Raw genomic sequence first — 25,041 nt, forward strand, 5'->3', positions numbered from 1 at the left:
ATCTCATCGCAGACTTACAGTTTGAATTTTTTTCCCATTTTTCATTTTTCCTATTTTCCTGCGCTTAACAATAATATTTCAGACAAAAAATTCAAGCAAACAGTAATGCTTTCATGAAGTGAAAACACAAATGGATAAGGAGAAAGGTACCACTTAGGTTCGGTAATATACTTGATTACATTTGATTACTTTTCTTTCTATTATACAACGAGTATATATGCTTAATTGAAAATTATTTTTTTTGTATATTTTTATGTGCAGTTATATTTTTTTTTTACCCCTCTAAAACAATTTATCCATCTCCACTAAGGCATAGTCGAGAACATAACTTTGTTCCACCAAATTATCAACTCTATCGAAATGTCTTTGAGTGTACGGTATGATGCTTTCAATTATTTGAACTAATCCAGGTATCTCACTTAACTGCACGATGTTATATTGCAACAGTATACATCTAATTGTACGTTGAGCGATAGTATGCGTACGAGCATTTGTATTCCAATCTCTACATCTCTTTAATAATAATATTAGTTGATCATTTGATAGTTTACCAATGATTTTATCTAATTCTTTATTGAAAATTATTATTTTCCCATCTGCACCTTCTTCTTGTTCTTGTAACGAAAGTAAAGATTGTTTCAAAACATTGAAAAGTCTCATTGGATGATCTAATGTTAACGCTAATAAGAATGCATTGGTCCAATCTTCATTCAAAAGGAAATTTTTTAAAGATTGTTCATTCTCCACTTTTTCCTTTTCATTCTCCAAATTTTGAAGTATTTCTAATTCTGTACAATCATTCCAAAATTGTAAAACACCATCTGCATCCGCACTGACAATTAATTCACCATCATTCCATGTAGTCAATGCCCAAATTCTATTATCATGACCATCCAAAGTCTTTAAACAATCCCCAGTAGTACAATCCCAAATCTTAATTAACCCATCGGCACCACTACTAACTAATTGCTTTTGTTTATTAATGAATGTACATCTCTGGACTGCATTCGTATGACCTGCAAATGTTTTCAAAACGGCAAATGTATCTAATGACCAAAGTTTGATAGTCTTATCACCAGAACAAGTGGCAATTAATTTATCAAATTGACAAAATGAAACATCCCATATACCACGTTTATGATTATTTAAAGTTGCTACCAATTCACCTGAATCTAAATTCCATAGTTTACACGATTTATCATATGAACCCGTGGCAATCAATGAATCGTTTGGTGAGATGGAAATGGAATTTATATCCTTGTCATGAGCATGACGTGTATATTCAGACACTTTAATTATATGAGTTTTATCTTTTGATTCATCATCGCTTCTTTCTTTAGATGGCGTTGGTATTTTCCATTTCTTTATAGTTAAATCATTGGATGCAGTTATTAAAAATTCAGGATATCCTCTTAACAGTACGTTTGGTAACCCGACTGCAGTTACCGAGGATGAATGACCAATAAATTTCGCATAGGCGAAGAATCTTGAAGTTTCACTACTGTACTTCCAAAGGATCGAAGTATGATCTTTAGAAGCTGTGGCTAACCATTGGCCATCTTCTGTGGCTGCTAACGAATTCAAAAGATCAGTGTGACCTTCATATGTTTCCATATTTATTGGTAAATCTGCACTGTTATCTTGGGTATTAGGATCTGCAGCTTCCTTCATAGTGGATGGTACTGGAATAATTCTTAAAGTTGGTGAATTTGTAGCTAAAGCTAGTTTGTTTAAATCTTGACCAACAAATTTCATATCAGCAATGGTACCATGGTTACCTGCTATACAAGATTCAATCTCGATAATTGGATTCGACAATTCAGTAGGTGACAATGCTTTTGTTAGATTAATCATTTGTAAAGTTTGATCTGACATGACAATGTATGAATTCAGATCGTTGTTCGTGGCTGTGAATGGCAAAGTTCCTATAATAAACAATTCTTCAGTTGGTTTAACAGTTCGCTTGATAACGGAGCCTTTCGATAACGAAATCAATTGGAATATAGCTTCACCACCTGCAGTATAAATAATATCTTGTAGTTCATTATCATGATCGTGAATGAAACCACATGATTCTACTTGTTGATTAACAGGTAAAGTTTTCAGTAGTTTACACAATTTCCTTAAATTAAATTCCCAGAGATTAACAATATTATCTCTACTACCAGATAATAATTGTAAAACGACATTATCATTTTCCTTACTCACGGATCTAACATCTAACCCTCTCACTGCGGAGTTATGTTCTTGTAAAGTATGTATACATGATCTTTTGACAAGATCCCAAATCTTCACCATACCGTTAGTGTCACCTGAACATAATAACCAACAATTAGTATCATTGTTCCCGTAAAACTTCACACTAGAGATGGTCCCCCCATGCCCCTTAAATGAATGAGTAATAAATCCATTCTCAATATCCACTACTATAATGGAACCGTCAGTCCCTCCTACAGCTACTAAAGTTGAAGTGGAATCGCAATCCATTATATATGAAGGTGAAGATAATTTCAAAGTTTTAATTGGCTGCAAGGACTGCTGTTTAGTGTTCATCGTTGTTTCACCCTCGATGGCTGTCAAATTGTAAATCTTTAACGCTTGTGATTGTAAAGCGATTGAGATCAGAAATTTCCCATCGGGAGTCAATTTCAAACATGTAATTTCTTGTTCATCATTGTTCGTGATTGTAGTTAATCGTTCTTGGAGAGGAGATAATTTTATTATTTCGATGTCATCCAGTACTGGTGTCGCTAGGATTGAACCATCTTGAGAAATTGTAGCGATGGCGCTTGTACCTGCGTAGATTGGACGTAACGTTTGATTTGAATAACTCGTCTTCAAATCCTTATTTTCCATGACTTCCTATTGCAATATTGATATTTTTCTTTGGATATATCTGGAATGAAATACGAAGAATAGCTTGATTTTCGCTGAAAAGAGTGTTACGAGGTACTTACAGGGTTCAGCATAGTCTAACAACTAGTTTTATTTAAGATGATATGAGATGAGATGAGATGAGATGAGCTTATTTCGTTTCATATTTTCCCAGTATTAGTTTTTTCGTTAAATTTTTCACTCGTTATATACGGAATATTTATGTAAGACACCCGTACTTCCAGAGAGGGCAGTTCGGCGGCTTTTGCCACCAGGAATATCCATTCACATTCACATTATAAGAGAATTGCTACAATGGGCATGTTTTCTTTCATATGAGCCATCGATATCTTTTTAATGAGGACTTTACAAGGTCATACTTCGCAATCAAAGTTATCTATTTAACGCTTAACATAGTATGTTTTTCTATTTTCGAAGCGGGTGTATAAACAAGCTTATCCATATGTCTCTCTGATTGACATAAACACTATATAGTATGAAACTCTGGGCTATATCCTCGAGGCTCGAGGCTCTAGGTTCCACTACTGTAAACTGCTTATATAGATTCATATGGACGTATTATACTGGTCGATTTGACTCTCTCTTGTAACGTTATATTCCTCTACAGATAGTCCGAGTTTTTGTATTTTACGTTTGCTAAAAATATCGCTGGTAGGTACAGCACGGTTTCAGATATATGCGTGGAATCAACACTATAGCGTGTTATTACCTAAAATATATGTAATGGATAAGGGAGGCTGCTGTACGTTATATAGGTAATGTAAAATTGTAAGGTACATAACTGAAAGCATATCCTAAATAAGACAAGCACCTACAATCGTATCGTCCTTTCAAATTGCAGATTATAAGCTTCTGAACAACGTGTAAACTAAGCCAAGTTTTATCGTTGGAATGCATATAATTCCCTCGAATAAATCCAACGATTTGACATTGAACTTAAAATTAACTAACAAAGGTAACTTACCTCAATCGACGATAGATGATATCAAAGATAATAATAATAACACTAAAACGAACATTGCTATTTATAGCAACGTTAAAGCTCACTTGGATGACGAGTGTAGAAATAGACTTCATATTCCATCCTATATGACACAGACTAACACAAGAACTAGTTGCTCGACTACATTAGATTTTGATCCAAACAATTTAGATTCGTTATCAATAACTATATCAAAACACCAAAAAGATGAACCTAAAAATTTGAAGATTTTTCAAAAAGGAGTAATTAAGAATGCTATGCCGAAGAAGAAAATAAATGACCCTTCATTGTCATCTTTTATATCTTCTTCCCCTTCTTCATCATCGTCATCGTCATCATCATCATCGAACTCTGAAAAATCTACGAAGAATCTATTATCTCATGTGAAGAATCTTTCTAAAATAAAGACAACGGAACCATTCCGTAGTAAAACTAAGCAACTACCTGCAATGCGAAGATCTTCGTTACAACAGGTTCAAACGCATAATCCTCAAGAACAAAAGAAAGTTGTACATCGACGCTCATTACCTCCTCGAAGAAACACTCAAGAATCAATAGCTACAACAATTCCATTTTTTGCTTTACGACATTCCCAAATTTTCCCTTTAACAGATGATGAGATAAATCATTCATTGCAGCACCACCAGAACCACGATACTGATGAACTATTATCTGCTGTAACAAGTAACGTCTCTTCATCGATGGTGTCGACGACTACTACTAATACTACTAACTCGGAGGAGAGATATCCTTTATCAACAGATCCAGAAGATAGATATCAACAAAACCCTTCCCATTCGCATGACTCTCCAAGTGGTGGGAAGATTGATAACCGTAATTCAAAAATGCGTATGTTAGGTAAGAAAGTGAGCCAAGGTCATGTGAATTTCCAAATAGTTTATGATATGTTACTAGGTATAAGAGTGGCACTGAACTCTTTATCTCCAAATTCCTCATCCGTACTCTCATCACGAAAATATAAGAAATTCATTTTCGATTCAAACTATGAAATAATTGAGCCAATACAGGATAATTATACATATTCCTTTAAATTTAAAGATTACTACCCGACAATTTTCCAAAAACTACGAAATGAAAACTTTCAATTGAATGATGCAGATTATTTAGATTCATTGACCTCCAAATACATATTAAACGAATTCAACTCACCAGGTAAAAGTGGTTCATTTTTCTATTTCTCAAGGGATTATAAATATATCATCAAGACAATCCATCATGATGAACATATCCATCTTCGGAATACATTACTACGATATTATAATCATCTCAAATCCAATCCTAACACCCTGATTTGTCAATTTTACGGATTATATAGAATTAAATTCCCGAAAAGGTTCTTTAGGAAAAGGAAAATTTATTTCTTGGTGATGAATAACGTTTTCCCTCCTGATTTAGCAATGAATGTAACTTTCGATTTGAAGGGATCCACTTGGGGCAGATTCTCTCAAACTCCACTCCAAAGTATGCCTCAGAACGATATTGAAAGTAGTAATAACGATAACGATGATGACGATAATAATAAGATGATTTCCATCGTTTTGAAAGATTTAAATTGGCTGAAGAATCAAAATAGGCTGGATTTTGGATCCCATGAAAAGAATGAAGCAATATTGAAACAATTAAAAACCGATGTGGAATTATTGATTGATATGAACACTATGGATTATTCTTTATTGATTGGTATCCATTTCCTTGAATCAGATCGTACAGATGACAAAGAGGAAGATACTAACGATGGAGGCAATCGTGCCACCTTTAAATACAATGTTGGGGACCATGAGAAACGGAAATGTGTTATTTGTTACATTGGAATCATAGATTGTCTGACAAATTATTCAATGGTTAAGAAATTAGAGACTATTTGGAGAAGTTTGAATCATGATTATAAGACAGTTAGTGCAGTTCCGCCAAGGTTCTATGGTAATCGATTTTACAAGTATGTGGAGGAATCCATTGGACATATAGATGTGTAAATCACATATAATAATTTTTTTATAGTTAAAAATAGTTATATTTCCAAGGAATAATATAACTGAAGTTCGATGGTTCGACATCTATGTATATCTCAAATATTCAAGTATACATAATTTACTTCCAAACTTGTGGCAACTTTATTCAAAATATATAGTAGTTCGTAATACGATTGACAGTGAAGAGGAAAAATCTATTTCGGGCGAACAAAATATTCTTTAAGAAAACAAACTTTCAGAAAATGCTCGTGTAGCTCAGTGGTTAGAGCTTCGTGCTTATAGGAACATTCGGATTATCCGAAGTTATCTGTACAAATACAGTCTTTCAAACCAGACCATATTTAAAAGCAACGCGACCGTCATGGGTTCAATCCCCATCTCGAGCACTTTCCATTCTTTTTTTAAAAAAACTTTTTCCCTCAAAATATCCGCCCCTTACATGCGAGTAGATTTCCTTTTTGTCTTATACGAAAATCTTAAAAAATTGTGTTGGTTTACGAACAAAGAGCCTGTTTATTTACTACGGCTGTTCCTTGCTCGTAAAAGTGACAAGTATTCTATTTAAACGAACCTGGATGCAGAAACGAGGTGCATAAACGAAATACTTAACGTGAAGAAAAGATGCAACAAAGCATTTGTTGATGTTGTAGAACGGTTCAAAAAAAAGCCAAGATAATACTGACGTTGGTCTTCGATTCGTTGCTATACGTAAGAAACCCCCGTATTAAATCATTTCGAATTCCCAACTTCCCCCGACTTTCACTTGAATCAAACAGGAAGGAAACAAAGTAAAACCACTCAACTGTCCAAGATTCTTCATCGGAAAAGGTCACATTTCCTTTATTATTTCAAATTCCTGGCCATTATAGACTCTTACATCAAGGTGGCTTGTACTTCCGAATATATACAAACGTTTCTATATATACTCCACCTCCTAAAATATCTCGTTTTGCCGAGGTAAGAGAATCAAACAGCAACTCATTGATCAATCCATTTCGAGCATTTGTATATCAATATAATAACGGTAGATATTCGATCTTAATTTTGTTTTATCAGACCTCCCAATATTACTTGAACAATCGAATAACAATGATAAAAAGTGAATCAACTACAATGTCACTGAATGAATCTACACTGACTGCTACTTCCGGTAACTCAATTACAAAACCGAAACCAAAGAGAAGAGAAAAGAATATCGAGTTGATTGAAGTTGGGGGTAAAAAGGTTAGCAAAACTTCTACAGGTAAAAGAAAATTTCATAATAAATCCAAGAATGGTTGTGACAACTGTAAAAGAAGAAGGGTGAAATGTGATGAATCAAAACCACATTGCCAAAAATGTGTCAATATGCAATTACATTGTGTTTATACACCACCTCAACCAAGGAGATCTAAAGGGAGAAATGATACTACTCGTAAAACTAAGAGTATGTCTGGAATGAGCGATAGTATAATGACATCAACGGATGATAATGAAGACGAATCAGCCACATCTCCTCGTTCGGTTACAAGAACCAGTTCATTTTCAATGAATAGCAACGATAATAATAATGATAATAATAATAATGATAATAATAATAATAATAATAATAATAATAATAATCTCAATAACAACCAATCCTCCGACCAATTTGTCGATGAAAATGATGCAATTTTGACCGTGGCGGAAATCCAACGGCAAACTATTGCTAAACTACAGAAACAACAAGAGGAGCAACAGAAGCAGCTACAACAACAATTGCAACAGTTGCAACAGCTACAGCATCTGCAGCAATTAGGTGTTCAAACCACACACTCTACTAGCCGTGCATCCAATAGTATTTCTTCTTCCAGCTTCCCATTACCAGGATCACCGGAAAGACAACAAGCTGAACTTCTATCTAATAACAACAACGTCCATACTGCTCTAAATGGTCCGCCTTTGTCTAATACTAATAAAACAAGTAATAGTCTGGATGGATTATTACTACCGCCCTTAATGGCTGGTTTATCAAATTCTACAGTCCAATCGCAACAAAATAGCTTGGCTACAAGGCAAGCTTCATCGAATAATAATATACCATTTGATTTCGCTAACAGCCCAGGTTTTTCTGGTATGAATTTATCAACTAGTATAAACAATATATTGAGTCCAAACAAATTTAACCAACAGCAACAACAACAGCAGCAGCAGCAACAGCAAACATCCTCCTCGAATCCATTATCAGCTTTGTTTTCCAACGGAAATCTTCCAACGGATGCTTTATCTCAATTGTCAAAAATGGGTTTGAATTTAAAATCTTTCAATATGAATTCCACTTCAGCTTTGGCTTCTTTAGCGTCCATAGCAAATCCAGCAATGATTTCTTCTTTGGCAAACCTAACGAATCTAACCTCAAATACTTCCAATACTAACTCTGCAGGGTTTTTTGATTTTAATGATTTGTTATCAAATAAATATAATAACAGCCCTATCGCCCAGAACAATACCAGTGGTAATAATAGAGCTATGAAAGCATCCACTGCAGAAGAAGTACTAGCAAGTATGCAAGAGCATCAAGAACGTTTAACAAAAAATACAGAAGAGAAATCCAATAGCAATGATGGTGTCAATAAAAATGACGCAAATGATGCGTCCAATTCAAATATTCCGATGACAACAGATAGCAACAACAATGCTAATAGTATTAACAATAACAATAATGGTAATACTAGTGCAAATAGCGTAACTCCTATCTTATCAAGCAATCCATTAATGATGCCATTGAATTCTATGAGCCCAATGACAAAGACGAATTCCCTAGATTTACCACCAATTAAACAATTAGATTCTAATTTAAATAATGATCCTGCTATCATAACGTCAATGGATTCTCAAAGAAATACAGGGTTACATACATCTAACGATTCAGTATCGTCGAACTCGTCCTCTTCATCATCATCTGTATCGTCAACTGCTGAAAAATCTTCATCTATTTCGAAAGCTGATTCCACAGAAACTGCCCTGATACCAAAATTACTGCAATTATCTCCAAAAGTTAACTTAAATCTAATAGACTTGAAATTGTTTCACCATTATTGTACAAAAGTGTGGCCAACAATCATATCGGCAGGTATATCGGGCCCCGATGTTTGGAGCACATATATCCCAGAATTAGCCTTTGATTATCCATTCTTAATGCATTCTCTCCTAGCTTTCAGTGCAACGCATCTTTCTAGAACGGAAACAGGCTTAGATAATTATGTTTCATCTCATCGTTTGGATGCATTGAAATTATTAAGGGAGGCAGTCCTAAATATATCAGATGACAACATTGATGCTCTCGTTGCATCAGCATTAATTTTGATTATGGATTCATTAGCCAATGCTTCATCGTCAAGTCCAACAAATGTGAATACTATGTCCCCTTCAGCTTGGATTTTTCATGTAAAAGGTGCAGTTACTATCCTAACTGCAGTATGGCCATTACCTGAAAATTCAAGATTTTTTAATTTGATTAATGTCGATTTAAGTGATTTGGGTGATGTTATTAATCAAGAAAATGGGACGATTTCAGAATTAATATGTTTTGATGAAACAATTGCAGATTTATATCCAGTAGAAATTGATTCTCCATATTTGATCACTTTGGCGTATTTGGATAAATTACATAGAGAGAAGAATCAATTAGACTTTATCTTGAGAGTTTTTGCATTCCCTGCTTTATTAGATAAAACTTTCTTAGCATTACTGATGACAGGAGATTTAGGGGCAATGAGAATAATGAGAAGTTACTATAAATTGTTAAGAAGTTTTACAACAGAAATTAAAGATAAAGTTTGGTTCCTTGAAGGTGTGTCGCAAGTCTTGCCAATGGATGTTGATGATTACAGTAATGGAGGAGGTATGCACATGATGCTAGATTTCTTGGGTGGTGGGCTGCCCTCTATGACTACAACGAATTTCTCAGAATTTATGTAACAATATAATGATAATTTATTTTAGCTTATCTTTCAGCTATATACGATAAATTTCAGGCTGAACGATTATAGAATTCTTCAAGAAAATACGCAAGCGTTTTACTTTTATAAAGGGTAGTCTATAAATCCTAAATTCTCTAAAACTGTAGTTGGTGCACGCATTTTTAAAAGCTAAAGCTGCCATTATGCTGAAGATTAACGACTGGATAAGATGACGCGAAAACTTGTGTCACTAAATTAATGTAGACGATTCAAAAGAAAAGCTCAAGGTGCAAGAAGAAATATATTAAACGAAAGTAGATGGTAATCAGACGAAACAGCGCAAGGATATTATTACGATGCCAGTTCCAATACAACCCCATATTAGCAAGAAAGATCCCATCCAATACCGTATTTTAGTATGTTCTTTCACGGAGGAAATACGAACCCTTATTTCTAGACTGAAGAAGAACGATAGATATGACCAAACATTATATATGGAATTGCTTACTCCAGTTTTATTGATGTATCCAATGGAGGTGATCCAATGCATTTTTAATAATAAAAGTTATAGAAACAAAATAGTGAAATGCTTGGGAAATGAAATAAATAAATATCCAGAACTTGATTTAAGGATGGGACCACGTCGTATTTCCAAGACTATCGGGAAAGACATAAATTCAAACGTGAAAAGCAATCACAAGTTTTTAATTACTAAAATCAATTTAATTTTGATTATGAAAGGAATTGAAAGTTTCATATTATTTTTTCATCAGGAATATCTAGAAAGTTTAAGTTCCTTTCGTTGGTGCTTACAATTTATCTCTTATATTAAGCGCCTTCCATTTAATGAAACTGAACATCAATACTTCCTTAAGAATTGCAATATTTCATTTGCCATGTATTGTTCCCAATGCCAGATATCAGATAGTAAGAGAAATGGGACCCAATGGCCTATCAGTAACTATTTGAATACACCATTGAATGAAAGTGGAATTTTACAAAGTTTATTATACATAATTTTGGAGAATACAGATCCATCCATGATGATGTTTGATAAACGTTGTAGTAGTTTCGAGAAGTTTTTTCTTGGTAAAATTTTCCAACATATTGGTGATATATATGAAGCCTTGGCAGTTTTCAATGGACAACGTTCAGAATATGAATCCCTAGATGGTAAAACATTTGGTTTACATGCAGCTAATGAATATGTTGAGGGCATGATCAAAAATTATATCCTAGCAATCTCAATGAAATTGGAAGGTGATTCCACTGTATTGTATTGCTTAGACAAGATAATTGAGGGCTTGATACTTTATGGTGATATACATGTCGAAATCATTACTTTCTTTATGAGATTGAAAAAATACTATGAATTATATGAAAATGATGATTTGTTGATAGAGCACTTAGAATACGATTCATTAACTTTTGAATGTCTTGACATTGCCCGAAAAACATTTCAAAAATGGGAAAATTCAAAAGAGTCCTTTAAAGGTAGCGTCATACAAATGCCAGATACTTTATTGAGAAGCCAGCGTGGGGCTCTTGTTATGGTCAAAAATGATATAACAGAACTTCCGGGATCTAACATAGAAGATGGTACGAAGAAAGATGGAAAATATAAAAGGGAAATAACTGAAAATTTGATTATTCGAAAATCCAGATTTGTAAAAAAATGGAATAATGAAAGGCACTGGCAAAAAGAGGAGAAGTATATTAAGAAGCATTGGGATCTTGGTATTCATTGGATAAACTTCTGGAAAAACTGTTATTTAGAAAACAATCAGCTATTCAATAGAGAATTAATGACGCTATGGGCAGATTTTGAAGGAGAAATTGCAGGAATGGAATAATTAGTCTATAAATGAGATTTTCGTTATGAACTTCTTTGATAATATTATTTATTAAAAAGAAATATTCTATTGAGATATGCAGCATACTGGATTGGTTTACAATTAGGTGAAGCCATACGAGTAGGTACGACTGTTAAAAGAAGACGAAGCACATGGCTTAGATATTCACTCTCTTGGCTGGTGGTTCAACGCTATCTGGAGAGTTTCTCTTTTTGCTCTCTGCTATAGTTTTCTTTATCAGGTCTTCAACTCTTGTTCCGATATGATCTAATAGTTTCTGTTTAACGTCCCCGGATTTTATGAGATTATATTCATAAAAGCTAGAAATATCAGATTGTTGTAATACGTCATCTCCTGAATGTTTCGATTCTTCATCTATTATACTCTCTATGGCTTCCACACTTATTTGTAATTTTTCACCTTTGTTACTTTTCAAATCAAAAAAATTATCTTCTAAAATTCTATAATCTGTGAATAACTCGTTAAACCTTTGTGCGGTGACTGTAACTGGAAATCGATTCTTGAAGAAGTCCTTTGGGAACATAAATTTCTTATCTATTTTATTCTTATACTGGATACCGCAGTAAATAAGTGATAATGCAATAAATGAGTAGCCATCGCATAACAAGGACACAGGTTGCGTTACTGCTTGAACAATGAAATTCCTTGCCTCCTGTAATACTTTAGGAAACACTTTTGTAAATTCTTCTGGTAAATCATAATCTCTATTAAATCTATAATAGCCACTAAACATTTCCTCGATCATTTCCTTTGGATTTTCGATATCTAAATCAAACCCAAATGAACACATTATAACTTTTTCATTCGTAACTAATTTATCTCGAACTTCCCATTTCAATTTATCCATATTCTTACCCTGTTGTCTTCCCATAATCTTCGGAGACTGTATTAAAAATTCGGCGGTAGCTTTCACGTATGCATCGATAGGTCTATTATTTTCCATTATTTTACAAGCAGTGACCAAGATTGCGTGCGATATATGAATAGAATCCATGAGATTTGGTGATAAGTCATATATAAACCAATAACGAAAGAATAATATACATGAAGCCGTGTAAGTGTGATCAAATAGGTTTAATTTTTTCTTCAAAGTGTAAAAATACATCAAACATATTTCCATGGATTTCTTTATTTCATTGGATTTGTACGGATCCGTTCCCAACTTATCTATTATTTCTTTACAGGTGAACGTCCATCTGTTTGTTGGCGTCCTTATCATATCTGGCCATAGCAATCTTGCATTAAAGGATGGTGTTGGAGTAGCCTTAGCAGGTGGCTCTGTCGGCTCTGGGCGAGCAAGTGAATTATGTAAATTTTTATTTGCAGAAGCATTAGTAGTGGTGGCAATTGGTCCTTTCTTGGCTTCATCTGTAGTTGATGGATAGTTTTCAATGGATGGCGATGTAGCTGCCTTGGAGTCCATCATATATTATCTTCAGTTAATTTTTCTATGGAAAGTGTTGATACAGGAAGAAAAGCAAAAAAATAAAATCACAGACCTTTATCAATTAATTCGGTAATGGACAGAATATATCACCACCTTATAGTTTCCTTTATCCCCTTATCCTCTTGAGATGGAAAGTTCGTATTCCACATCGTATTTATCATAGGCAGAGAGTGTCACCATCTCTAATTTCCAAAATCCAAAATTTTTCACTTCACAATTACTGTGCCCTAAGGGCTGGTCTTTAGGAAAAGACTTTCCTCCAAATTTTAGGGCTACCATCCGTAGATATAAGGGGACCCTGTTCCAAATATTTATGAAATACAAAAGAGACAAGGGGAAGAAATTACTAACACTTTGGGCGGCGGTTCGAATCCTTCTGGGTGACTTTTTTCAGAGATGGGAAAGTTTGTTTTGAAAATTTTTAGACGGTTTTTTTTTTTTTAATTTTTTGCAATGGCCATCTCTTTACTGTAGAAATATCAATGGAAATTGAAAGCGTAAAGAAATATATAATGTCTCCCCCATTTAAATAGCTTGCAAACACTTTATTTACAAGAGAACATCAATAACGTTTCACTCTTATAGTTTTTCAGTAGATACAGACGAAAAGTATTGTACTGTCAATTGGTAATAAAGGTTAGAACTTATTCTAGACCCACTGTATTGCTTACAACGTAGAAGTATATTACTGGAACCGCCAGCAAACGAAACCAAGTCAAACAAAAAAAAAGTTAAAGATCGAGACTGATTTCAACATTTAATCAACGCAGAAAATACTAGTTATGGTGGGGATGAAAAGTCCACGGAAACAAGTTGGTGGGAAACTTCTTGCCAACGTTGCCAAGTTGAAACAACAGAAAAGTAATGGTAACATGAAGAAAATCGTTAGACCCAGACGATTTAGCTTGATTTATTCTTCTTCTTCAAGTTCCAACGACGACGATAAGGGCGACGATGATGATGAGGATTCGTCTTTAAGTGATGTCTCAGATGATGGAAGTAATGATGACGCCTTTCAGCGAAGGAATATCTCTTCAAAAGGTAAGAAAATGTCGAATAATTCTTCCGGGAAAAGAAGTAAACTGATACAACAAAATAAAATTAGTAACAAGGATAATAATGCCAGTGCAATAGCCAGCTCTAGTGATGACAATACAGAATCATCAGATTATGAAATGGTACAAGGCGCTGACGACAGCGATGAAGAAGATGACGATGACGACGATGATGACGATGACGATGAAAGTGACACAACTAGTTCCGATGACGAAAATATTGACTTTGTAAAATTAACAGCACAAAGGAAGAAAAGGGCCATGAAGGCATTATCTGCTATCAAAAGAGGCGAAGAAATCAATGATAAACCAGTCAGTAGGAATAAAGCTACCGAAACCACTGTGAGTTCAAGCTCTGACGAAGAACACAATGGTACTAATTACACTAATAATAATAATAATAATAATAATAATAATAATAAGCAAGAGCCATCATCTTACTATTCTAAGATGAATGCTACCCTCCAACCTGAACCATTTCCCACTGTCATAGTACCAAATGAAGAAGACATAGGTGAGGAAATAAAATCAAGCTCTAAAAGTGCAACACCAATTGAGACAAGTAACAAATTAGTACTACCAAACATGATCAATGATAATGTCAATCAATTAAATGCCCCTCACTTTGATGAATCCGATGAATCCGATGAATCTGAATATGATATTGACCAAGACGCATATTTCAGTATATTGAAAGATGATAACGAACAAGACTTAATCAATGACTCTTCTTCTGGCGATATTGATACTGGTGAAAACGATCTACCAATGTTACAAGAAGAAGAAGAAAATATCGTCTCTGAATTGAGGAATGATGATGAATTATCGTTTGATGGAAGTATACATGAAGAAGGTGATGATCCTGTCGATTTGGAGATGGAAAATAACTTAAATGGTGCCTATACAAATCATACCGATGAAGACGATGAAGATGAAGAAGATGACGACGATGAAATAATGACTGATTTTGATATGCCATTTTATGAGGATCCAAAATTTGCTAATCTTAATTATTACGAAGATGGAAGTGAACCTCGTTTGACTTTGAGCACTTCTTTACCTTTAATATTAAATGATGAAAAAAAATCAAGGCTCCAGAAGAAACAAGCCAAAAGAAGAGAACATGAAGAAAGAATAAAAAGGAGAAAACTATTAAGGAAAAGACTTAAACAAAAAAGCTTGGAAAAGAGATCTAATGATTTAGACGGTGATGAGTATATTTTTGGTGTCTTTTTCCAAAGTGACAACGAAAATGAAGATGAAAAGGATGCAAGAATGGACCATATTAAAAAATCAAGATCTGCTGATAACATTAACAATTTAGGGAAAAATTTCGCGTTGGAATCTCCATTGAGACGTTTAAGTACTGCTGCATATTCTGATTCAGATTATGGTATTTCTGATGACGATGATGATGAAGATGAAGATATTTTATTAAATATTGCAAATATACCGTCCGAAAATGATGATGATGAAACCGGTGATGAAAATAACGATTCCAATAGCCTAACATCCGAGAGTCTATATTTAGCTCTGGATGATGATGACGTAGATGACGATGACGATGATGATAGCAGTGTCACAAATGTTTTTATTGATATTGATGACTTGGATCCTGACTCTTTTTATTTCCATTATAATGACGAAGGTATGTTATCTGATGAAGAAGGAACAGAACTATCTACCGAAAACTCTAATTCAGAAAATGCTGCAGATGTAGTAGAACCAGTTGAATATGTCGATGATGAATCTACAGATGAAGATGACAACCTACCACCTCCAAGCTCAAGAAATAAAAATATTGGTTCCAAGGCGAAGGAAATAGTTAGTGCTAACGTCGTTGGATTAAGACCACCTAAGTTGGGGACATGGGAGACAGATAATAAGCCGTTTAGTATTATTGACGGTCTTTCCACGAAATCTTTGTATGCATTAATTCAAGAACATCAACAGTTGCATGAACAAAACCAAAGAGAACAAAGTCCAGATATTAGTAAGAATAATGATTCTAATTCGGTAAGTAATGGTGATGAGTTAACGTTGAACGAGTTGCTAAATATGAGTGAATTAGATGATGATGATGATAATGATACAACAAACCATTCTCACACCTCGAGAGGAAATTCAGATTGGTACACTAATAAGCCTAAAGTTCCCCTTTCAGCATTTAGAAACAAAGGTGTTGCCACTTATGAAAGAGATGAATATATGTTACCTTCTTTATCCACAAGGAAAGCGCCAATCGGTTATGTTGGAAATGAACGTACAAGAAGGAAGATCGATAAGATAAAAGAACTTCAGAAAAAGAAAACAGAAAAGAAACGATTGTTGAAAAAGAAGAGAAAATTATTAAAGATCAAAAGGGAAAAACAGCGTTTAGAGAAAGATAGAATATCATTAAACAATGTTGTTCCACAAAATGATGAAACACATGTTGTGACTCTTGAGGGCACACCAAACCACGAAGATCACGATATTACTACTGATTCTCTTCCTCGTAATCATGACATTGAACTACCTAATGATCTCCATGCGTTAGATAATCTTGGTCCTATCACAGTTGATATACCACATTCGATGATATCTAGAAAGAATTCCGTTAAAAGTGTTGGACTTGATGAAATCCATGCCATATTGGGTAAAGATAGTCATGATTTATTAGACGACAAGAATAATATTCATGATGATGGCATATTCAATAACTCACAAACAGGCATAACTGAAACACATATTTATCCAGATACTATTGATGAAGGAGATGCTGATATTCTTGCATCATTAACAGCACCAGTTAGACTTGATGACCTTGAAACTGGTCTATCATCATGGAGACGTCGACAAAGTATGGCAGAGGCCGCTGCAGAAAATCTTCGGTTTACTAAAAATGGATTATTTAGTGAAAGTGCGCTGGCTGATATTGATGGGATAATTGGTACAGGAGCAAATACCGTTGCCATCGATTTTAATGAACAAGACTTACTTTAATCTGTCAAGTGGTATTACTTTTATGTTTTAATTTTCATTTTCCTTCTGTTTACGATCATTACATTAAGACAAATATTATTTTTATTACTATAATTTAGACATATATATATATATTAGGGGACCATCGCTTTTATTTTTAATTTTTAATACAGATTTAATATTAATTTTGAAGTTCGCTTTTTATTGTTATACGAAATTATCTATACTTGTTCTTATCATCATTCATTCGTTCTTACTTGTTCATCATCTCCGTATATAATCGTTAAAATGTTAATAAGGCACGTTTCGGTGTTTTTTCACGTAATGTTAACTAAAGGAAGACTGAAAAATTGCCGAAATAGATCTGAAGGAAGTATTTGCCAACAAAAATATCAAGTTCTCAACATTAAGTTGCATAAGTTCTGGAAAGAAGAAAGGGTATATATTGTGTTTTGACTTAGAAAGGAAAGACAACTTAAACAAAATAATATAAAAAATGTTTACAGGTATAGTCGAATTAATCGGTACTGTCCAAGAATACAACGAATTTGATGAATCCTCATCTGGTGGTCAAGGGGTTTCCGTTGTCATCAAGGATGCTGCTCCCATCTTAAAAGACTGTCATATTGGTGACTCAATTGCCATCAATGGTATTTGCTTAACTGTTACTGAGTTTGATGTTGAAGCTGGTACTTTTAAAGTCGGTATTTCTCTTGAAACGATAAAGAGAACAAATGTGTCTAGCTGGAAACCTAACAGTAAAGTTAACTTAGAAAGGGCTGTTTCGCAAGACGTAAGATTTGGTGGTCATTATGTACAAGGGCATGTTGACACAGTGGCCTCTATTGTAGGAATTGAACCCGAAGGTAATGCCGTAAACTACAGTTTCCAATTAAATCAAACTAATGATGATAAAAAATATATGAACTATATTGTAGAAAAGGGATTTATTTGTATAGATGGGACCTCATTGACCGTTGTTAGCGTTGACGATAACAACGCTATCTTCTCCATAAGTATGATCAAGCATACTCAAGAAAATGTCATAATGCCATTGAAGGGACTGGGAGATTTAGTAAACATTGAAGTTGATTTAACAGGAAAAATCATTGAAAAGCAAATATTAATGGCCGTTGAAAATCAAATTGAAAAGGAAGATAGTTTATTGAGCAAGATGATCACTAAGATCGTTGATAAACGCATTCAAAAGTATTTAAAGTGAGTGTCTGACAGTACATTAATTTTTTTGGCGTAACCTGTGGCTACTAAATATCGATTATAGGGTGGGTAGCTTTTAAAAATTCATAGAATCTAACGTCTCAGACTTTCCTCGAAAATTTAGAAGATCGTGTAAAGAACGGAAGATCCTAATCTGTAAATCTGTAAGTTGCATACCAAAACGTCATAATACAAATATATTTCGAAGTTTAACTAATTAAGGGATGGAAAATAAACCCTTATGCAAAGATCCCTCTGATATACTCATATAAAAACCTATTTCTGGATAATTCAAAGAATAACTCAAAATTTTGGGGAGATATGTATAATTTTTGTTTTTTTGTTTATTTTTCATATGTTTTTTATGGTTTATATCCTAAAGGAAATTTATTCTATAAAGAGCTGTACTTTAAGATAAAATATAAACAAAAAATACATTAGTGTAAACACTCAAATTGAGAACACCCAAATTGCCATCTTACTTAACTGAATCCATATTTATCATAACAAATTGGTATACAAGAATGTCATTACTGTTGGATCTATAGAGCTTTTTACTCACAGCTTATGGAGGATTATCAAAATAAATCCTTTCCTTGATATCATTATGGTTAGTTCCGACGCTGAACGATTAATATTTCATTTTATACCCTCTTCCTAGTATCTTCTATTAAATTTCTTGTATGGTTAAAACCTGAAAAAAAAAGACTAAATAATCCCAATTTCTTTCGATATATTTATATTTGGTAATATTTTTAATTTATAAAACTCCTCAACAATTGCTCCGTTAAAGGTAGCATTGCTAAATTCCTAAAGTAATATTACTGTCCATACTAGCCATCAATGATTCATATTTATAGAGTTGAGGAAATTGTACTTTATAACTCTATACAAGAAGGAAATGAACAAAGAGAAGTGCACTTTGATAGGAAAGTTTTTAATGAACCCATAAAAGAACACTGCCCTTAGATTACATCTGAACTCACCCAACTGTTCCAAATGGGATAAACCTACCTTTGCTAAGTAATTTTTCAATGACAAAGCTCTAAACTAGGTTGTAAAAAATTCCAAATTAATATACAAATCTTTGGACATCCATAGATAAAGAAGAAAATTTGAACCAAAATAGTTATATATACCTTGACACTTTGGGCAGGGAACATACAATGTACTCTACACCCAAGTTTTTAACTATTGGTAAATTAAACTTTATTATTATTAGCTATACCTTTGTTAAATGATTTGGGCGGCTAATGTAAAAGACAAAAATGGATAGTTTTGTTTACGTTTTACAAACATGTTACCCGGGAAACAAACATTTTAGCCCTCTTTTTGGGTGATACACAATTCAGGTTTTGAGTAAGGCATGTTGGTAGGGTTAATTGAAACCTCTTTTGCCCTGGTGGTGGTCAGATTTCAAAATTTTTTCTATTGCGGTAGTTTCAAACTATAACAGACAACACTCTTTCTGTTAACACTCAAATGCTGGCATCTGTGAGAAGAGCTCTGTTAGAAACAGGCCATTTATTTGAATAGAAGCCTAAGTATTTAATAGGCATACAAATAATCATCGAATAAGAAGAATAGGTGATAGAGGACTCGTATTGTATTCTACTCAAATAATCATAGAGAATAAAAAGAAAAACGAAAAAGAGTAAAGAAGAAATGGTGCAAAATAATGTTGGGTTTTCTTGGGGATTCACCTCGACAGGCGGCTCCCAACCATCAAGGAAACAAGAAAATAATGATCGTGTTGATATAAAGAATATATCTCTTTGGGAAGATGATTTTAGAAGTTCATTACAGCCGAGTACAAACGCAACAACTGGCGTAAATAAGAGCACCATTTATCAAGGCAATTATACTAACGGTCATCCCATTCAAGGCTCAATAAGATCCAAAAGAAGATTGGTGGATTCTGAGGATGCTTCTAACGAAAATGTTTCAACGAATACTTCCTTTTCTAATCTGTATGCTCGCGGTACGAAACAACCACTAAGGTATCAATATTCTAAAAAACCATCATATTCTGCTGCTAATAACACTGTCACTGCCACTAAGAAAATATCAAACACTTTCAATGCTATCCGAAGTCAACCGTTACCTATTCAAAGATGCTTAGAATTAATGGATCATCAACAAGTGAATGACCTCTTGAATGACATTTTGAACTTAAATAATCCAAGTTTAAATCAATTCATCCACACCAGAATTAATTCTAACTATAACTCCAATTTCTCCATTGAAAAATGCTCCATTTTATTAAAAGAAAAATTTGAAAACATCTTGAAAAATGTTCCGTATAACAAAAATTATTACAATAATGCTCAAGCATCAGAAAACAATAACAATAACAATAATACTTTGTTACTAGATGATTATGCTTTTATTAGATTAAAATCCTTTATTTTAGAATTCTTAAATTCTTTAATTGACTTCATTTTAAATAATATTCCACCAAATTTTAATAACGTTCACGAATCACTAAATTTCCTAAATGAATGTACTTTAATGGTGATAACTTTACCAAGGTTCCAGTTACCAAGTAATAACTACTACTATGATAAATGTATTGAACAACTATCATTTATTTGGTCTACAATCATTAATGAGTTGGCCAAAGATTTAGTAATGGCTAATTTAAATGATAAAGAATTTTATCTTAATTGGTTAAGTAAATTGGAAAATCATAATCAACGAACAGGCGGAATGTTCAATCAACCATTAAAACTTTTTAAACATATTGATAACAACGACGAAACATCTGCCGTTGCAGGTAATGTTACCATTGATAACAATCCTTTTAATTCAAATAATGGTAACGATTATGTCACAAGTAGAAGCGGTAACAATAGCAACCCAGGTTCGACTTCAAACTTCTCGTCCTCTTCTTTCTCTTCCCCATTTCTAAATCGCTAGACCCTTCCTTGTCGGGATTGACTTTCTCATCTCTTTGCCACAGTTTGATTCTCTGCAGATAACCTTTAAATATATATATGTACGCATATACTCATATATATATTCTATATAGACGATATAAAATAAAAAATTTACGTTATAACATCTTACTCTCTTTGTTTTCACATATGGCACATATAGCAATCTCTCGATTCTATTATACGACATCGCTGATGAACTTCATATGGAGACATCCCTAGAACCTAGCGATCACCTAATTTCAACATTCAACTGTCGTAACTTGTTCACAACTCCAATTTATATACTTATTATATTCCTCATAAAGAATGAGTTGACTTATTATTTTATGTTTTCTTTTCTTAATAGCGTTATTCGCCGACGGTAAGAAGGACCTTACTAAACCCGTATGAAAAATCATTATATAAGAAACATTAATACGTCTACTTAGTTATATAGCTGCATCAGCAAAATAGAAGAAAGACGACAAAAAAAGCAAATACGAAAGAAAGATGACCATAGGCAATTTCCAACCTCTAAGGAACAGCGATCCTACGACCATAAAAAGGTTATACAAAGAAAGTATGTTAATCATAATCTTCATTGCCCCATGAAAACCCCTAATTTCTCTTGGTTTTCATTTCCATCTATACTAACACGATTTTGTTTTTGGTTAAAGATAGGTACAGCTGCAGGATTAGGTGCCATACAAGGGTCAATCATAAGTGGATCTTCCACTTTGATTTTTAATAAATATTCAAAATTTTTCAGAAATTTAACCTTCCAAGGGAAATTATTTTATAACGTGGCTTTGATCTCAATGAATATTATCTTTAAAGCTGAACATCAAGTTTTGAAATTCCAACAAAAATTATTACTTGAAGAAGATATTAAAAGAGGGAAATTACTTGATAAAGCTGCGGAAAATGGTGTCTTCATTGAAGATTGAGGAAGGAAAGCATATCAATTTGCAATATGTGGAGGTATCTATAAATTATGTAAATAACAAATGTTAGTGATAATATTCAATACATTCATATTACCATAACACCAATTTTATAACTCTCAAAATAAAATAAAATATATTCCGAATTCCCTTGAAGAAACTGACAACTAACCATATTGTCCATAAGATTACAACAATGGCAAGTTCTAAGACCCTGTAAACTAACCTAGTCATCTTTTGTGATTTGATTATCTTAACATTCCCATATTTCTCAGTATTCTCTTGGAATAGTTTTAATTTTAAAGTCAACGTAGTATTAATATCACTTAATATTCTATCACTGGAACTAATTAACGTTTCCACTCTCACAGAATAATCATTCAACAATTTAGATGTCCAATCGTTACCAATTTTCAAGACTTTACTCAACTCCATATTATACGTATCAATGATTTCATTTGTTTGACTGATTTTCAATTCTGCATCGTCTTCCACTTTAATTCGATTTCTTTTACGAATTTCTCGATCTTTGACAATCTCATGTGTCACTCGACGATGATTCATTATAGATATCGTACACAGCATGTACCTCGTATCATGCCAATACTTCGTCAGTTTCTCATCAATTTGAATCGGTTCAAATGTGTTGCTGCCCTCATTTATTATTATATCATCTATCAAATTGTTATTCACAGCCTTATTATTATTACTTCTATTATTCCTTTTAATATTATTATCTTTTGACTCTGAAGTGCGGTTTTTATTGGAAGTAATATCCTTTGTGTTGGTCATTTGCAATGCAGGGTTTAATTCAGATGCCTCCAAATTCGATCTGGAGCTCCTCGAGGAAACACCAGGGGTGGTATTTTTCACTTCCAATCTAAGCCCTTCATCATCTTCATCATTTTCTTCATCTTTATCCTCGCCATTTTCAGCAGCTGAGCGGTCTCGTTCATCATTTTCTTCCCCTTCGTTAATTATATCCCCCTTCTCTTTTTCCTTTTGTAACCTATACCTATCCTCTGCATCTTTCTTCTTCAGAAATTTCTCAAATATATCCAATTGTGAAGGTATCACACTCATCCTTCTTGCAAAATTATTACCCATATTATTACCCATATTATTATTATTATTATTATTATTATTATTATTATTATTATTAGTGGTACCAACATGTCCTAAAGGTGAACTCATCTTCGTATTACTCCTTTTAGTAGCTAGTGGAGGTATCAATACCCCATTTTTCTTCATTTGTTCTTCTGTTCCCTTCTTTACTCTCTTGATTGGTATATCATTTAGTATCGTCAATCCCGTCGTATCTTTATCTTTATCCTTTGGTGTTACGTACGATGGAGGAACTATTGAAGTCGGTCCAACATCTTCGTCGTGTACAGCTTGTTCCTTTTGAGCTATCGATAGCGTTTGTTTGTCGATCTTAGTGTTGCTTGATAACCATCGCTTAGACCCTTTCTTTATCTTTTCTAATGGTTTCTTTAACTTGGATTTTTCCTGTTCTGTGTTGAGGGATCCTGAGGGAGATGGGTTATCTTTCTGTGCCAGAGCAGATGACGATATTGATGATTTTAAACTTGAATTGGAATCTATCGATTTCTCAATATTATTAGAAGATGAAGATAATGATGACTTATTAGACATATCAAGCTGTTGTGTCTTCATATATTTATCATCTTCATACTCGGCATTCTTTTTCGTTATATTCTTAAATGGAGATGATGAACGTGAACGTGAACGTGAAGCGGATTTCATTCTTTCATCTCTTTCTTTGCTTGCTGATTTTTTTTGTGTCGAATGAGGATATAAATGATTCTTATGTATATACCCTTGATGATGATGGTGTCCTCGTTTATCACCAAACCAAAGGTTACCTTGTGGATCAACCAATTCATCCCAATGTGACGTACGCCACATTAAATCATTATATTTCTCATTAATATCAACAAACCATGGCATTCGCTTCCTAACATAAGCTGCCTTATGTTTCCCCTGATAATTCTTAGAAAAATCAACTATGGCAATAACTGGAGCTTTTGAAATGGAAATTTCTCTCATTGGGGCCCCTCCACGATATTTCTTTCTAACTTTCCTATTCCTGATGACTTGTAATGGATTATATACACCCTCCACACCATCATGACGATGTTCTGCACTGTCTATAGAGATACATCTTTCCAAAATACTATAATAATAATCCAGATATATCCGTACTCGATCTGCCTTGATTCTTGTTGATTTAGGGATATTTAAAACAGTAGGTTCCAAGCTCTCAATATTAGTCGTAGGTACTGACGCTGCTATGATATTTTCAATACCTGTTCCATAATCATCTCCTAATGATGTTCGATTAGTTTTCCCTGTTGTTGGTGGTACCCGAGTGTTAGAAGAACCTCTTGGAAGTGGGAAGGTATTATTACCAAGGAAGTCTAATTCTTTCTTAGTATTTGCTGAGGTGGCTAAATTGGCTGCTGGAATATGATTGATAAAATTAAGATCATCCATTAACCCAGTTCTGGTATCCATTAGCACTTTTGTCACTAATTTTATCCTTCCGGAGTTGGGTATCTGATGTTGTTGTTGCTCGTTGTCTTGGTGGTATCTTTGTTGCTCATGATCATGCTCAGCTGGTGGCATATGTGGTTTTTATAAAATGAGTTCGCTGAAAGCAATATAAACTAGCTATTCCTTTATGCTTTACTTGTTTTATCAGTTAGTGTTTCCAATTCTAAACGTTTTAATTATCGATGGCGTTTACAGATAAGTGTGTTATAATGTTATATAATCGGAATTTCCAGACGTCGTGATTAGCTTAGTTGAT

General features: G+C 33.7%; 10 protein-coding genes and 1 non-coding gene across 11 annotated transcripts; 8 read left to right on the top strand and 3 right to left on the bottom strand.

Annotated features, from left to right (window-relative positions):
* Window positions 1-282: 282 nt before the first annotated feature.
* On the bottom strand, window positions 283-2,856 carry UTP13 (U3 snoRNA-associated protein UTP13; the record flags this gene model as incomplete). Its single annotated transcript, XM_003670356.1, has 1 exon — window positions 283-2,856. The coding sequence occupies one exon, from the start codon at window positions 2,854-2,856 to the stop codon at window positions 283-285; it is 2,574 nt and encodes an 857-aa protein (XP_003670404.1).
* A 930-nt stretch (window positions 2,857-3,786) lies between these two features.
* NDAI0E03450 (uncharacterized protein) lies at window positions 3,787-5,871 on the top strand (the record flags this gene model as incomplete). The annotated part of the gene is made up of 1 exon (XM_003670357.1): window positions 3,787-5,871. One exon carries the CDS (start codon window positions 3,787-3,789, stop codon window positions 5,869-5,871), a length of 2,085 nt encoding a protein of 694 aa, XP_003670405.1.
* Window positions 5,872-6,112: 241 nt separating this feature from the next.
* NDAI0Etrna11I lies at window positions 6,113-6,254 on the top strand. Its single transcript has 2 exons — window positions 6,113-6,150; window positions 6,218-6,254. It is a non-coding gene; the product is annotated as a tRNA-Ile (tRNA).
* A 703-nt stretch (window positions 6,255-6,957) lies between these two features.
* On the top strand, window positions 6,958-9,807 carry NDAI0E03460 (Zn(II)2Cys6 transcription factor; the record flags this gene model as incomplete). Its single annotated transcript, XM_003670358.1, has 1 exon — window positions 6,958-9,807. The coding sequence occupies one exon, from the start codon at window positions 6,958-6,960 to the stop codon at window positions 9,805-9,807; it is 2,850 nt and encodes a 949-aa protein (XP_003670406.1).
* Window positions 9,808-10,144: 337 nt separating this feature from the next.
* Window positions 10,145-11,641, top strand: ADY4 (Ady4p; the record flags this gene model as incomplete). Its single annotated transcript, XM_003670359.1, has 1 exon — window positions 10,145-11,641. One exon carries the CDS (start codon window positions 10,145-10,147, stop codon window positions 11,639-11,641), a length of 1,497 nt encoding a protein of 498 aa, XP_003670407.1.
* Window positions 11,642-11,798: 157 nt separating this feature from the next.
* BUR2 (Bur2p) lies at window positions 11,799-13,088 on the bottom strand (the record flags this gene model as incomplete). The annotated part of the gene is made up of 1 exon (XM_003670360.1): window positions 11,799-13,088. The coding sequence occupies one exon, from the start codon at window positions 13,086-13,088 to the stop codon at window positions 11,799-11,801; it is 1,290 nt and encodes a 429-aa protein (XP_003670408.1).
* An 803-nt stretch (window positions 13,089-13,891) lies between these two features.
* Window positions 13,892-17,149, top strand: IFH1 (Ifh1p; the record flags this gene model as incomplete). The annotated part of the gene is made up of 1 exon (XM_003670361.1): window positions 13,892-17,149. One exon carries the CDS (start codon window positions 13,892-13,894, stop codon window positions 17,147-17,149), a length of 3,258 nt encoding a protein of 1,085 aa, XP_003670409.1.
* A 475-nt stretch (window positions 17,150-17,624) lies between these two features.
* Window positions 17,625-18,350, top strand: RIB5 (riboflavin synthase; the record flags this gene model as incomplete). Its single annotated transcript, XM_003670362.1, has 1 exon — window positions 17,625-18,350. One exon carries the CDS (start codon window positions 17,625-17,627, stop codon window positions 18,348-18,350), a length of 726 nt encoding a protein of 241 aa, XP_003670410.1.
* A 1,661-nt stretch (window positions 18,351-20,011) lies between these two features.
* Window positions 20,012-21,265, top strand: STS1 (Sts1p; the record flags this gene model as incomplete). Its single annotated transcript, XM_003670363.1, has 1 exon — window positions 20,012-21,265. One exon carries the CDS (start codon window positions 20,012-20,014, stop codon window positions 21,263-21,265), a length of 1,254 nt encoding a protein of 417 aa, XP_003670411.1.
* Window positions 21,266-21,774: 509 nt separating this feature from the next.
* On the top strand, window positions 21,775-22,211 carry RCF3 (Rcf3p; the record flags this gene model as incomplete). Its single annotated transcript, XM_003670364.1, has 2 exons — window positions 21,775-21,844; window positions 21,946-22,211. The coding sequence occupies 2 exons, from the start codon at window positions 21,775-21,777 to the stop codon at window positions 22,209-22,211; spliced, it is 336 nt and encodes a 111-aa protein (XP_003670412.1).
* A 90-nt stretch (window positions 22,212-22,301) lies between these two features.
* MTC4 (Mtc4p) lies at window positions 22,302-24,857 on the bottom strand (the record flags this gene model as incomplete). Its single annotated transcript, XM_003670365.1, has 1 exon — window positions 22,302-24,857. One exon carries the CDS (start codon window positions 24,855-24,857, stop codon window positions 22,302-22,304), a length of 2,556 nt encoding a protein of 851 aa, XP_003670413.1.
* Between the last annotated feature and the right edge of the window lie 184 nt (window positions 24,858-25,041).

The sequence above is a fragment of the Naumovozyma dairenensis genome, chromosome 5 (genome assembly GCF_000227115.2).
Source record: "Naumovozyma dairenensis CBS 421 chromosome 5, complete genome".
NCBI lineage: Eukaryota > Fungi > Ascomycota > Saccharomycetes > Saccharomycetales > Saccharomycetaceae > Naumovozyma > Naumovozyma dairenensis.